This window comes from Watersipora subatra, chromosome 1 (genome assembly GCF_963576615.1).
Source record: "Watersipora subatra chromosome 1, tzWatSuba1.1, whole genome shotgun sequence".
Taxonomy (NCBI): domain Eukaryota; kingdom Metazoa; phylum Bryozoa; class Gymnolaemata; order Cheilostomatida; family Watersiporidae; genus Watersipora; species Watersipora subatra.
Window position 1 is genome coordinate 30,978,446 of NC_088708.1, and position 14,300 is coordinate 30,992,745.

At 33.7% G+C, this 14,300-nt stretch overlaps 1 protein-coding gene across 1 annotated transcript in view; it reads left to right on the forward strand.

The window, feature by feature from the left end:
- The window catches only part of LOC137386331 (receptor-type tyrosine-protein phosphatase kappa-like), a 52,190-nt gene that overhangs the window by 1,236 nt on the left and 36,654 nt on the right, over positions 1 to 14,300 (forward strand). The window contains exons 2-3 of the mRNA XM_068072830.1: positions 502 to 604; positions 6,083 to 6,144. Coding sequence (XP_067928931.1) covers positions 502 to 604; positions 6,083 to 6,144 — 165 coding nt within the window. The remainder of the gene's footprint in view (positions 1 to 501; positions 605 to 6,082; positions 6,145 to 14,300) is intronic.

Consider the following 14,300-nt stretch of genomic DNA (forward strand, 5'->3'; position numbering starts at 1 on the left):
TATATGACGGACTACGGTATTTGTACGCCTTACCAGCTGATTGTCAAGTATATTATATGACGGACTACGGTATTTGTACGCCTTACGATCTGATTGTCAAGTGTATTATATGACAGACTACGGTATTTGTACGCCTTACCAGCTGATTGTCAAGTATATTATATGACGGGCTATGGTATTTGTACGCCTTACCAGCTGATTGTCAAGTATATTATATGACGGACTACGGTATTTGTACGCCTTACCAGCTGATTATCAAGTAGGTATATATTATATGACGGACTACGGTATTTGATACTGCTACATATAATAGACTATAGAGATGAGCAGCAGCCAATTATTTTGACTTCAAGTTGATCTTTAGCAAACTCTGTTAGATCTTTGGCTTATAAAAAAATAGTTTCAAGTTGTGTAAATCGACGGCTTGTTTTTCTGTATAGCTCAATCAAGTTACAAATTATATTTGAAGTCTTTAATCCAATAGGCTATATCCCATTTTAGTAGCCTCTGCAGCAATGAACACAGATTCATCTGTGGAGTGGATATTCGGCTGCGTCGGATTCGTCATTGCTGTTTTCGGTATAACCACAATACAATGGTACAGGTAAGTCCTTGGGATAGATTACCTCTTAATGTCTTGAACCATTTTTGATATATTGAGAAGATTTAGCGCGACTGTACCCTTCTGTATACAATCTATACTTGCCCCTAGAATCCTAGATAAACTAACCAGACACCAGCAACTATATGTCCCTAATGAGTCCATAATAAGGTTGTTTGTATTACTGACTACTTGAGGTCACAGAAGGTCACAGAAGTTAGACAAAATAAACTACCTGTACACTATTAATCATCCAGGTTTTTTTATTCTGTTCCTATTAATGTCAACAGATTAACAAAACTTGAAACAAGCGTGCTGGCAAGTTTTCTAAGAAATGCTTTTCAAATTTTCTATGATGACAGCTTTTGATCATTTTGGTTACCACAAATCTGGAAACACAGGCTTTACTTGTTTCAACCTAAAGGAGTAGGTAGTCTATACTCTTGCTTTACTAAAAAGTGAACAGCAATTAAATGCAGATAGTAGCTATAAAACTGTCTACATTCAGGTTATAAAGAAGTTAGTTTGGAATAGAATCTGTGCAGAAGATTACATATTTTATTTGCGACAACGAAAAAACCTGATAATACAAGTCAACAATGTAGTGTTTTGCTAAGTTGATAAAAATTCTTTCCACCTAATCGGCCTTAGTGCTGGATTCACATTGTTCATTTGGGTGAGGGAGGTGTTGAGTTTGGAAGCCCTTCCCGTAACCACAGCCATTTTTAAGAATCAAACCACCTGTTTTCATAGGTCAGGCCCTCTAGACACCAGGTCACAGCTGCTCTCTTGCTAGGCTATTAAATATAAGAAACAAAATTGACTATATTAGACAATCGTCATATTTAAAATATTCTAGTAAAAAAGGGTATTTTTTGCCAAATAATGGCTATATTCTGTCTATATAAAAGTCTGTACAGGTATTGTTAATAAATAACTTAATAAATACAGTGCAACCTCGGTTCTCGACCATAATCCGTTCCTGAAGGTTGTTCAAACACCGAGTTGTTCGAACACCGAAATCATTTTTCCCATTACAAATAATGTAAATCGTTTTAATCCGTTCCAACACCCTGAATGTTTACCTTGTTAGTACACATACATTTATTTGTACAGCAAAATGGCAAAGACACAAATAACATAAATGTAACCCGTAAAACGTAATGTAATTACTATTGTAATCTTCCATACGAAAGATTACGCTAACATGAACGTGCAAAAATAAAAAAAGGATAAAGAAAAGAATTATGAATAGGATTTTTTAGGATACAGGATGTTCTTTTTTCTTAAAATATCTATCCAATGACACTTGCTTCGGCCTTCTTTTTAGCAATTTTCGGAAGTGGTTCATGATAGTGCCGTTAAAGTCATTGATGACTCTTGTGGCTGCAGCTTTATCAGGGTGGTGGAGTTCGCCGAAATTCTGTAACTTGGCAGATTTGCTACACATTTGTTTAATCTCGGACGTCGGGGCATCATTTCTTGGCGACAACAGTTGGTCACGGTCAACGCCGCTCAGCATCCGGCGTTCGAACTCCGATTTTTGTTCGAACTACGAAGCAAGAATTGTTTGAATTTTTTGTACGGACTCCGATTTGTTCGAACTGCGAGCCGTTCGAAAACCGAGGTTACACTGTAATAACAAATAAAGAATTAATAAATAACAAATAACTTAATCCATAAACAATGTAAACCGGATTATTAAAGCCATAAAACAGTAAAAGTTTGGAGGTCTATGATTTTATCTGTTCATAATACACCCTGCTGTTTCCTGTTTACTTTTTATTGTTTTGTTAAAAAAGTAGTACAGCTTTTCATGCTTTGTCTTAAAAGACAAAATAAAACAAAATTGTTTTATTTTTCTTTTTATGTTTTGTCAACGTTTATTTGATTTACTTACATTGCGTCTTATAAAAGATTGAGAATTAAATCTGGTTCATCATTATTGATAAATTATTGATAATTAATTATTATCATTAATGGCCGACTCATCATCGTTGATTAATAATCAATAATGGTGAATCAGATTTAATTCTCAAATAATTATATGCTATTGATCACACGCAGTGTAAACACACATACAGTAACACATTAACTTTAAGGTGAGGCCAGGACAAGTGGATAATAATATTTTTAACTTGAAAAGGGTTTTTTAGTAGTGCTAGTACTTCACCAAATGCTTAGATAGTGTAGACCGTATTTCAAATACCGTATATTCCCATGTACACGTTGATACGTATTAACATGAGAAAAAGTTCCATTGCTATAGATATTACTTCTGTATAAGTCGACTCCTCTGCTTCCAGAATATTATGGAATAATTCTATCAAATCTGAATCAATATTTTAGAATAAAAAACATAACTCTCAAAAGTTTTTTACTCCTTGCAATAAATAGAGTTCTTCAACAGGTTTTAAACAAGGTCTTCGATGACATACTTCAGGTATTATTTGTGCCATGACTGCACACTACAACGCGAGTTAAGCATTGCCTGCTCTTTATCACTGCTTGCTACTCTGTGGCTAGTAAACAAACAAAAAAGCAATTGGATGCATGACAGACGATATCTATAGAGTATAGTTTATTTAAATGTACGTACAATAGCCTTTATTCGAAACTTACAGTTGTCAAATGTCTCTCAACATTCTCCCAAATACATTACTTGCTATATTCAACACCGGTCAGCGGAAGTACAGCACAACCATACCGGCCGCCATAATATGATCGGGGTGCAGTAATAAGCTTGTGTCCTGGAAATATATTCCGTACTTTCACTAATATTTGATACCAGTGATTCCGTGAAGTTACTTTACTCTTATATGATGCAGTATCATTATTAGGAGTGTTTGTTGAGGCTTCATACCGCGGTCTGTACATTGCGTATATAATAATGGAGTTTGCTTTTCATATTCACATTCTATTTGACTCAGCAGCAGCATGTCCATAAACATTACTCGTGTATAAGTCAACTCCAAAAAATGTACCTTAAAATCGTCTCGCAGAAACTTGACTTTTACATGATAATTAAAAAAAGTCTTGCAACAAGTAATATATTTTGTGGCTGACCTTTTTTGTAATGTAGCTAGAGCTTAGGTTCGTAACCTGGACTTGATCGAACCCTGGGTGTTTGGTGAGTCAGCCTCAGTGGCTCGGCAAAGGTCTCTCAAAGGCAACAGCAGAAGTCACAAGGTTTTGCAAGGTCATGTCTTTACGAAACGATATGTAACTTGTTGAGAGTTCATGCATTGTATAGGTTTTGTTCTTTGAACACACTGATGTTAATGCACAGTTCATTTTGTGCACCAGTAAAACATATACCTATGTCTTAAATTTGAAAAAATTATATTTTATTTTTTAATAAAGAAAAGTTTGGTGAAAATTCATATAAAATTGGCGGGGTTCAGTACGTTTCACAAGGTTGAAAACCACTGAATTAGAAAACATCGTAATTCAATTTTACACATAAATGCCATTTGCATAACGCTCAAAGTTTTAATAGAAAACTTATTGCTACTAACAGTGAGTCATCACATTCTCTAAAGACAGCTGCAGTGACTGTCACAACAAGATTGGAAACACAAGAACTTGATGAACGGGAAGGCTAGCTTACCTCAGCAACAACAACGATCTGAGATCAAGTAGCATAGAACCTCTGTGCAATACTAATGCATTAACATATGAGCGTAGTACATCAATTTGTAAACTAAAAAATAAACATTTTCTTTAAAGCAAAATCTTGCTGGCCTAGTCATATTGTTCAAGCATGTATCGCAGGTAGTTCATGCAGATACAAGCTCTGCGTTAGGTTGGTTCACTCTGTATTGAAATGGAAAATAAATGCTATTGGTTTTCTAATGAAAAAAGGTATTATTGGTATGTCATTAAAATTAATATTGTCTGGTTTCCATAAATGTTGTTTTCTTTTACACTAAGAAAACAACTAAGTTGATACAAGGCACACCTGTATTCAAAATATTTTTGAGATACAATGAAGTATTGCAATTCTTTTTTACATTTCTTATTATTTAAAACAGTTATTATTAGTATGTCTTTAAAAATGACATACAAATAATAATTTTATTATTTTAGTTGTTAACAAATTTTTTAAAATCAAATATTGTTTGATTTTTAGAATTTTTAAAGATTTTATTTTTCTCTTGCACTAGAAAAACAGCAAAATTGGTACAAAGCTCACCTTTGTCCAAAGTTTTTTTGAGTATTATAAATATTTTTTGTGACTTCGAAAAAATTATTGTGTAAACAACAAATATTATCACATCTAGTATTGCTAATAGAAAATGTAGAATTGGTTAATTTGAAAAATGTTAGCTAGCAACCACAAACGAATTCACTTAGAAATTAGCAGTATTCTGGCCTTATGCTAAATGTTGAGTAGATAATTGGTTTTGTATTGGTATAATATCAACAAGTCTTCAGGTTGCTGTTTTTGGTTGCTTTCCGGCTTTGTGAACCAAACTGTACATAACAAAATCATATCTAATCTTCAACAGTAACAATGCTGTTGTTGGTACAGCAGACGTCCTTACAATGTACATGACAACAAGAACTAGAACATGACAACATCACAATACATGTAAATGACCTAATCGGTTTCAAGATCTTGTCCAAGTCATCCCTTTGGCCATTCAAAATGGAAGAAAACAAAACTTAAGTTTTTAAATTTTATCTAATGACTGTACAGTAACTGTGGATTTATTGGTTTGTATCGAGCACTTTTCTCTTTCTTCTTATCACATACACTTGGCTTAGGATTCCCGATTAAGGTGAACTTAGTTTAGGTGAGCACACACCTTCTATGTCAATTTAAATTGATTTTTTTCTCTTTTGTTCTCTACAGCAAGGTCTATGCTGCAAAAAAAGTTTTATGTCTAAAATAAGGTGAAAAACAATATATAGGGCCTACTAGATAGCCCGGATACTCTACACTCTATATCATTTTTTTTCCATGAGTGGCAAGAGAGAGGATGATACTTCTAAGTCTAACTCTAAGACTCTTTATTATTCATATCGAACATGAGAACTTGCATCGACTTGACACTACATATGATGGCATTTCTTACATAATATGATGCAAAAACTTAACATAAATTCTTTATGCTCGGTAAAATTTATCTAAAAGGAGGATTAGGTTATAAGAGCATCGACTGTATTTTTTTGGAGCTAAATGGTATTATTCACTTTAGTTTGCCTGTTAACAAATTCTATAAACAGTATTTCAACTCTTTAGTAATGCTCAATCAGGTTTTGGCACTACTGTTTCCAAATTTTTTTACTTTTGGTATTTTTAACAAAATCTATATTATATCCCCATTTGAGGCATTTCTTACACGCACACTTTGCTGTTGGTATTTTATATATCGCTGTATACAGAGCCATGAGCTCTCCTGTACTAGTTACACAATTGTTTAAACGTCCAAAATTATATATCACCCATCTACAGTTGCTCTTGCTTAATTTTAGAGCTAAGAGAATAGCTAAAATTAAAAAGAGGGTGAAAGAATTGAAATTAAAGAGAGAAAAAGGTACGTATTTATTTATGGCTGTAATGGTTTACTAGTACCACTCGTTACTGTAATGGTTTACTAGTACCACTAGTTACTGTAATGGTTTACTAGTACCACTAGTTACTGTACTGGTTTACTAGTACCACTAGTTACTGTAATGGTTTACTAGTACCACTAGTTACTGTAATGGTTTACTAGTACCTCTCGTTACTGTAATGGTTTACTAGTACCACTAGTTACTGTAATGGTTTACTAGTACCACTAGTTACTGTAATGGTTTACTAGTACCATTAGTTACTGTAATGGTTTACTAGTACCACTAGTTACTGTAATGGTTTACTAGTACCACTAGTTACTGTAATGGTTTACTAGTACCACTAGTTACTGTAATGGTTTACTAGTACCACTAGTTACTGTAATGGTTTACTGGTACCACTAGTTACTGTAATGGTTTACTAGTACCACTAGTTACTGTAATGGTTTACTAGTACCCTGGCAGTCTGAGGTGCTGTGAGAGATGGTCAGATGTGCCAATAAAGTTCAAATAATAACTATTCTCACATTCACTCATTCAATCCATTGATGCAGGTGTTCTTGCATAGGTCTACCATGCTGAAAGTTGTGAGTTCGAGTTCTAAACGGTACCATCTTTTTTCCAGGCTTGAGCTGTGGCTTCAGACAGTCTTTCATTATAGTAAAGATTATAGTGAAGATAAAGATTATAGTAGATATCACAGTTTTGACTGTACAGTGCCAGCAGACTAGGTTTTGATTTGCTGGTGAAACTAAAGCTACCATAACCATCTATCTATGTTCTATGAGTAACTCTATGTTCTATGTTCTATGAGTATCTCAAGTATTTTAATCTATTTCTATTACACTTTATAGTACAGCTCTGTTTAGCAGTGTGTAGCTTTGGGATTTGTGTTGATCTGTCATATTAGTCTCGCTAGCATAATATTACATAAAAAATTAATAGATAGATTTTAATAACGATATAAAATTTTAACTGAGAAAATTTTAAATGTTTTTTTATGTTGTTCATAATCAATTTAATACTGAATACACATTAACTTTGAATTAATTTTTTACTTGTAGAGTACAGTAGACTCTGCCATACGGCATTAATTTGTTCCGGTGTTGGTATCGTAAGGCGAAAATGTCGTGTAGAGGGGTATAGAAACCTATAGTAATTATCTAATACAAACACCCCTTGGTAAAAAACATCAAAAACCTTATATGCATATCGTACTTATTAAAAATTAGTAACAAAATAGTATACTAACCTTAGTAACTGTAGTTAACGTATAATTAACCTAGTAACTCTAACTCCGTTGTCATGGTAATCATTTTCATACTTCTTCCTTCAAAGTCGTTACCAATCGTATTACCCATGGCTAATGAATTAAAATTATATACGTGCAGTGCGTCATCAGGTTACGATGACCCTGTTACAGGATTTTTTCCTTATGATGTAGAACACGATGTTTTTTCGCAGTTCCATACAAAATATTTTTCACCATCTGATATTAACCAAAACTTCTCTCGAAATTCAAATTTGGGAGTGGGTGTGCTGATTACGTCGGAATAACGAATATGCCAATATGCTATTTGCGAAAATCCCTCTAACAGCGAATGAAAGAGATAGGATGCTCAATCTTGCTCAGTTCGGCGTTATTAGTTCGATAAAATTTTAGCCGGTGAAAAAGTTGAAGTTGAGTAAAACAGTTGAAAATACATACTAATACTTAGCTTCAAGTATGTATTTAGTAAGCTACGTTCATTCAAGTTTAATTATAAGTTAAATTTATGTTTATACGTTTGCCTCGAATGTAAGAACTCTCTACGGTACGTACTGCACATAGTACATTGTAACGTTACATTTTGTTGCAGGTCATAACCACTACTATAACCACTAATAATACACTACTCTAGAATTAACAAGTTACTTACTATACCTACAGTAACTATAGTTACTTACAGGAACTAAAGTTACTGTAGGTAACCATAGTTACTAAGGTTAACATATTATTTAGTTACTAGTTTTTGTTATGTACATTACGTATATAAAATTTTGATGATTTTTACCAGGGTGTGTTTGCATTAGATATTTATTATGGGTTTCTATACCCTTCTATACAAAATTTTCGGCTTACGATGCCAACATTGGAAGGAATTAAAATCATATGGCAAGGGTCCATTGCAGTTATATAGTTATCTATGTAGTTATATACGTATAAAGAATTAAAGTTCATAGTAAATATTATATTAAATGCTAAAATGCACAATAAACTTTCACTTAATTTTCCCTAATTTTTGTTTCACTCACGTAATATCAAGCATTAGAGATGCCCCTATTCTAAATTCACCAGCCGATTCAGATACCGATCCGATATACCGATTCTTATTGAAAAATAATCCGATTTAGATACTGATTCAGATTTTTTGTGTTGCATTGATAATTGTTCATTTTATTATGTAAATATAAATATAATGCAAAGAAAATATAAATATTTGTGTATTTATTTGTATTTATGTAAAAAAATATATATTCACATACTGACATATCGCGCATGTAGTAACAAAACAGTCCATGTTTCTTGTAATTTATAATTAATTAAGGTAATTACTGTTAGTGGTACAGCTCTCTGTAATAATGAAGTCTCTCTTCTATTGCTGAACGAACTGCTGCACCTGTACAAGTTTAGAGCAAATCAATATTTCTTTTAATTACTGTTAGAGATTCAATTCTCTCAGTAAGAAGTCTCTTTCTTCTATCACTATCAATTTAGCCAGTCGTACGAAAGGGGGGACTCACTTGCCACAGATGATGGAGGAAAGGCTAATTACCGATAAGCCACTGGGGTTACTTTGTCCAATACAAATGATACATTGTATCGTCAGAATCAAGAGAGTGATAGATAACTTTATGCATCAACTGCTTAAATTACTTTCGTAATGCTAGTAAATAGAAATATTACACGGCATTCTTGTTTCTCTTCCTTGTTATCCTCTTCATGATTGGCTGCAATAGATCCTATCGCTGCATTTGGGAAATAGCGCACTTTGTGATTACGTCCTAACTAAAGCAAAAAGGTTCCTCAGCTGTGTTGATGTTGATCAGGCTATAGACATGAAATAAATTGTGTGGCAGGCCGGAATTCATTAGTAAGAAACTTGCAGCTGATGATTTTTATTAGTGTAGCAGGCTAAATTACTGTTTTTTGCTAAATAGTTGATCTGTAAAAAGTATCTGAAGTTACTATTCAGATACTTGACACCCATATTGGCACCGATACCGATTCCGATACCAAAATCGGGGCAGCTCTATCAAGCATGTATGAAACACGACGAATGCTGAACTGAGAGAGAGCAAGCATCGTATCTTTCTCATGCATGTTGGAAGAGATTTCCACGATAAGCATATTGACATTATTGTGATCTCGTACTCAGCACATCGACTGCTAAATTTGAATTTCAAGAGACATTTTGTTAATGCCGTATGACGAAAAAAAATCCGTAGCGAGGGAACAAAAAACATCATGTTCATAAGACGAACAATACCATAAAAAAGAGATGCCACAGCGTGATGGTGTTCTGTATGTTAGAATAGCAAAAAGTTTTTCTCTGCTTTGGTTCAATTATTTACAGTGATGGTATTTTCAGATGAAGAGACAAACCCATTTTGGTCAGTATTGGTTTAAACATTTATGAGTGAGTAAGAACTACCGTAAATACCCGCGTATAAGACACACTTTTTTCTCAAGAATTTGACCTAAAAACTCAGGTGCGTCTTATCCATGGATACATTTATTATAAAAATTATGCATTTATCATAATATCGAAAAGTTATTATAAAAATTTCAATCTTACAGTATTTATCCTCGTGATCGCCATTGGCAGATCGTAGGTATGCCGACTTTCCTCATAATAACCATCAAAATCTCCATTGTATACCGTAAATACCCGTATATAGGACGCAGTAGATATTTGACCCCAAAAACGATGGAAAATCTTTGTAACTGTGTATAGGTTAATGGTTAATGGTGAGCATGATACTTTCACCAAGGGCGGGAAAATTATTTCGTACTAATTAATGATACTTTCGTAAAATTAATGATACTTTCCTCATTTCGCCCTTGGTAAAAGTATCATGCTCACCATTAACCATTAACCTATACACAGTTACAAAGATTTTCCATCGTTTTTGGGGTCAAATATCTACTGCCTCCTATATACGGGTATTTACGGTATACAATGGAGATTTTATAGTTATTATTCAGCAATATTTTTAGATTTTGTCTACATATTTGTGCTTGAAAATTTGTGCCCATTTAAGCCTGTCATCCTACATACCATTGGAAGCCTTTTATAGGGCGTTTGTCAAACGTCCCAGTTTTTTTGTGAAATGAGAAATTATTCAGACACCAAGGATAGTTACAAAACGATTTTTAGAATGGTTTCGGAGACAAAATTTTCTCATTAGGATATGCATTCATATTAAAAAAATTATTCCTCTAAACACAATCATGTGACAATGGAGTAAGGCTGTATTGTCACGCCTTTGCATACGCAAGATAAAAATTTCCAAATGATTAAACCTCCACCGCTTTAGAGTAAAAAGCCTTTTAACTTTTCACTTTAAAGGTTGACTTGCAATAAAATCCACATTACAGTTATTTGATATCAAAAGATTCACCATGTCTTACTCTGTTGGGTTGTAGGTGCCAAATATGTGGAAATGTGATTACAAGCTCATAAAAGCTCAAAAACGAAAAGCCGCTGTAGATTGGAATCTCTTTATTTCGATGACGTAGTCATGAAATTTGGTTATTGTCTTGTCACGTGATGTTCTCACATGAATTGAAAGGCCAATAAAAAGCTCAATATAAAACTTATCATAGCACTAGTTTATGACAAACACTTCGGGTTTTACCGAAGACCCCGTATCAAATATAGACGCTCGCTACTTTACAGTTTTGTTTCGGTTTGGTCTAATCGGCAAGTCGTAATCTGACCATGTGACCCCATACTTCGAAAATAATTTTTGCAGCACTTTTCGACAATCATAGGTGACCAACAGGCTCGTCATGATTATCAGACAATGATATGTACTCCTTCGAGGTAAGGTTAAAAAATTAAACAAATTTTTACGCTAAGTCATAGGATATCACTGCTAAAAGTGACAGCATTACGATGACGACAAAAGAGACGCGTAAGAACAATAGACATGGTTTTTTGAATGCGTGAAGTATATTTGTGAAAATATTTTGATGAATAAGGTTGTATTAAAGTGTAAACAGAAACCATCTTGTACAACTACGTCACATTTGAGCCGTTTTGGAAAGCGAATCCAAACTACGGCGGTCTCGTGTGGCTGCGATTTTCTGTTCGTTTTTGAGCTTTTAAGAGCTCGTAATCACCTTTCCACATATTTGGCACTTACAACACAGCAGAGTAAGACATGGTGAATATTTTGATATCAAATAACTGTAATGTGAATATTGTTGCAAGTCAACCTTTAAAGCTTTTATTTAACCTTGGAATAACAATATTTATTACAAAATATTTAATGGCTAACTGTTGCCCAATTTTTCTTTGTTTTCTTTTACTATTGTTGTGTGGCCTAATTTAAAAAACAAACATTTCTATTTTTGAAATTAAATTATTGCCAATAAAGTACTACCTATATATAATTCGTTAGTCATGGGTCCTAAGATTGATAACAACATTAAAGGAAGAATCATAACCATAAGCGGATCATAACCACTAAATACACAAAATATACTGCAGGAAACTATAGTTATTAAGTTTAATATGCTATTTTGTTACTAATTTTTAATAAGTTTGGTACGTACATGTATATAAAAGTTTGATGGTTTTCACCAAAGAATGTTTGCATTAGATAATTACTATGGGTTTCTATAACCCTCTCTATGACATTTTTGCCTTATGATGTCAACACCAGAACAAATTAATGTCATATAGCAGAGGGGGCTGAAGGTTTCACTGTATAGCAATCTTTTTATGCAAGAGTTTTTCAAACAACAATAATAAACAGAGAATAATTATAAGTTTTATATATATATAAATATATATATATAAATATATATATACATGTATAAATATATATATATATAACTTAATATATAATACATATAATATATAGTACTTTATTGGCAATAATTTAATTTCAAAAATAGAAATTTTTGTTTTTAAAATTAGGCCACACAATAATAGTAAAAGAAAAAAAAAGAAAAATTGGGCAACAGTTAGCCATTAATGTTAACCATTAACAGTTAACCATTAGTGTTAATGATGGTATGGCTGTTCTAGGATGTCTCCAACTCCATTCATGAGTTGAGGCCTTTTAGACTGGAAAATACGTTTTATACTTCACAAAGACTACTCATGTTGGGTCCTTCTGTGGCATATGATTCTCCGTGAACCCTGGTACATAGGATGATAAGTGAACCCTGGTACATAGGATGATAAGTGTGAAGCATTATGAGTTTGGCCTGGTGTTTATGGTTAGTTTGTTAGGCAAAAGGTAATGACAAGTGCAAGGTGAGACAACATAAGGCACTGCATCTCCTTGGCAACCCAACCAATCACGCATACCTAATGGCTTCTCATCTCTTTTACTGAACGGTCACACATTGCGGCGGTCAAAATATAGGTGTTTCTAATGTCTTTGACTTTTGCAACTGCTTGGATATAGCATGTTTTGGTTGCTTGTTTTGCCTCTGGCATGGCACAATGCTTTTTCAAATATTTAAAAAATAAATTTTGAATGATTGATTCGTAAAATGGCAGTTAGCATGAGATCGTCTAATGGAAATAAGTTAAACGCTTGCCAAATTTTGTCAGGCGTGGTTTTATCGAAAACCATCGAGACTTATCCAGCCCTTTTGAGCTCTATGGATATGATGTGTCACTATTAATGTTTTGGTTCATTACGATATGCTCTCAGAGTGTATAAAATGTGCACCAAGTCAGTAGGCATGACAATAAAGCGTGACATAATACTATTGGCTTATGAATTATATCATGCTCTCAGAAGTAAACTTATTAGCATTTGCTCAGATTGTCAGTGTTACCGTACAAAGTTTGTTGGCCTACTCTTGGTAGGCTACAAAATCTTTGGCTAGTGTAAGTGGGCGTCAGCAGTACCAATCTGCTTTTCTGGTAAAAAAAACTATAAGAGCACTGGCTCAGAACACTTTTTTCTACCAAAAGGTGATTTTATGGATATGATTTGGATACCAAAAAATTGTTTGCTCCTCACATTGCATAGTAATTGCCATATTCATTCATAACATGATATATTATTAATAGCATCTAGAATTTTTATCACCATTCTCTTAATCACTGTGATTATATAATAATGATGCCACATCCTGCTGTTTGTGGGTTGAGAGAATCACGCAGCTGTTGCTATAGACCGAGGGTAGAAAACACACTAGCATTCTACTAGTTATATCTATGAAAGGTAATTAGTGAGTTCTTAGGTTTTTTTTTACTTGAAAAAGACTATATATTCAGCAACACTGTAATTACAAGAAGTTAGCGCGGTAACAATCGCAACTGTACCCACAGGCAGCATATCGGTTTACATCAATGAAAGATTACGTTATTCCACATCTCATAACATTGAGGCTTTTATCAAATAAGTTCTACAGAAATCTGCTGGTAGTATAGTTATCATCTTGTTGAGTTACTAGCGCAAGCAATTCACAACAGTTAATGTGACAAGCATCAGCAGGTGCTTTACCGACCTCTGCTGGCTCCATTAATCATTCTCTAATATGCAAGATTGGACACGGCATATTAGCCTCAAAACCTTTCTGTTCGCTTAAGGAAACAGACACTCATAGCACACAAATTTCCAATATTTATACTCACCAGCTTTGGCTGCCGTTTTCACTACCCTAACTTGGCAGCAGAGAAAAGAGGTGTCATTCCATTACTACACTCGCTCTCTCTCAGTTCAGCAGTCTTTGTTTCGTAAATGCTTGATATTGCGTGAGTGAAATGACAATTAGTGAAAATTAAGCAAAAGCAAAGATTTATTATGCATTTTAGTGTTTAATATAATATTTACTGTAAACTTTTATTCGTTATACATATATAAAAACATATATAACTTTAATTCGTTAGCCATGGATCGTAAG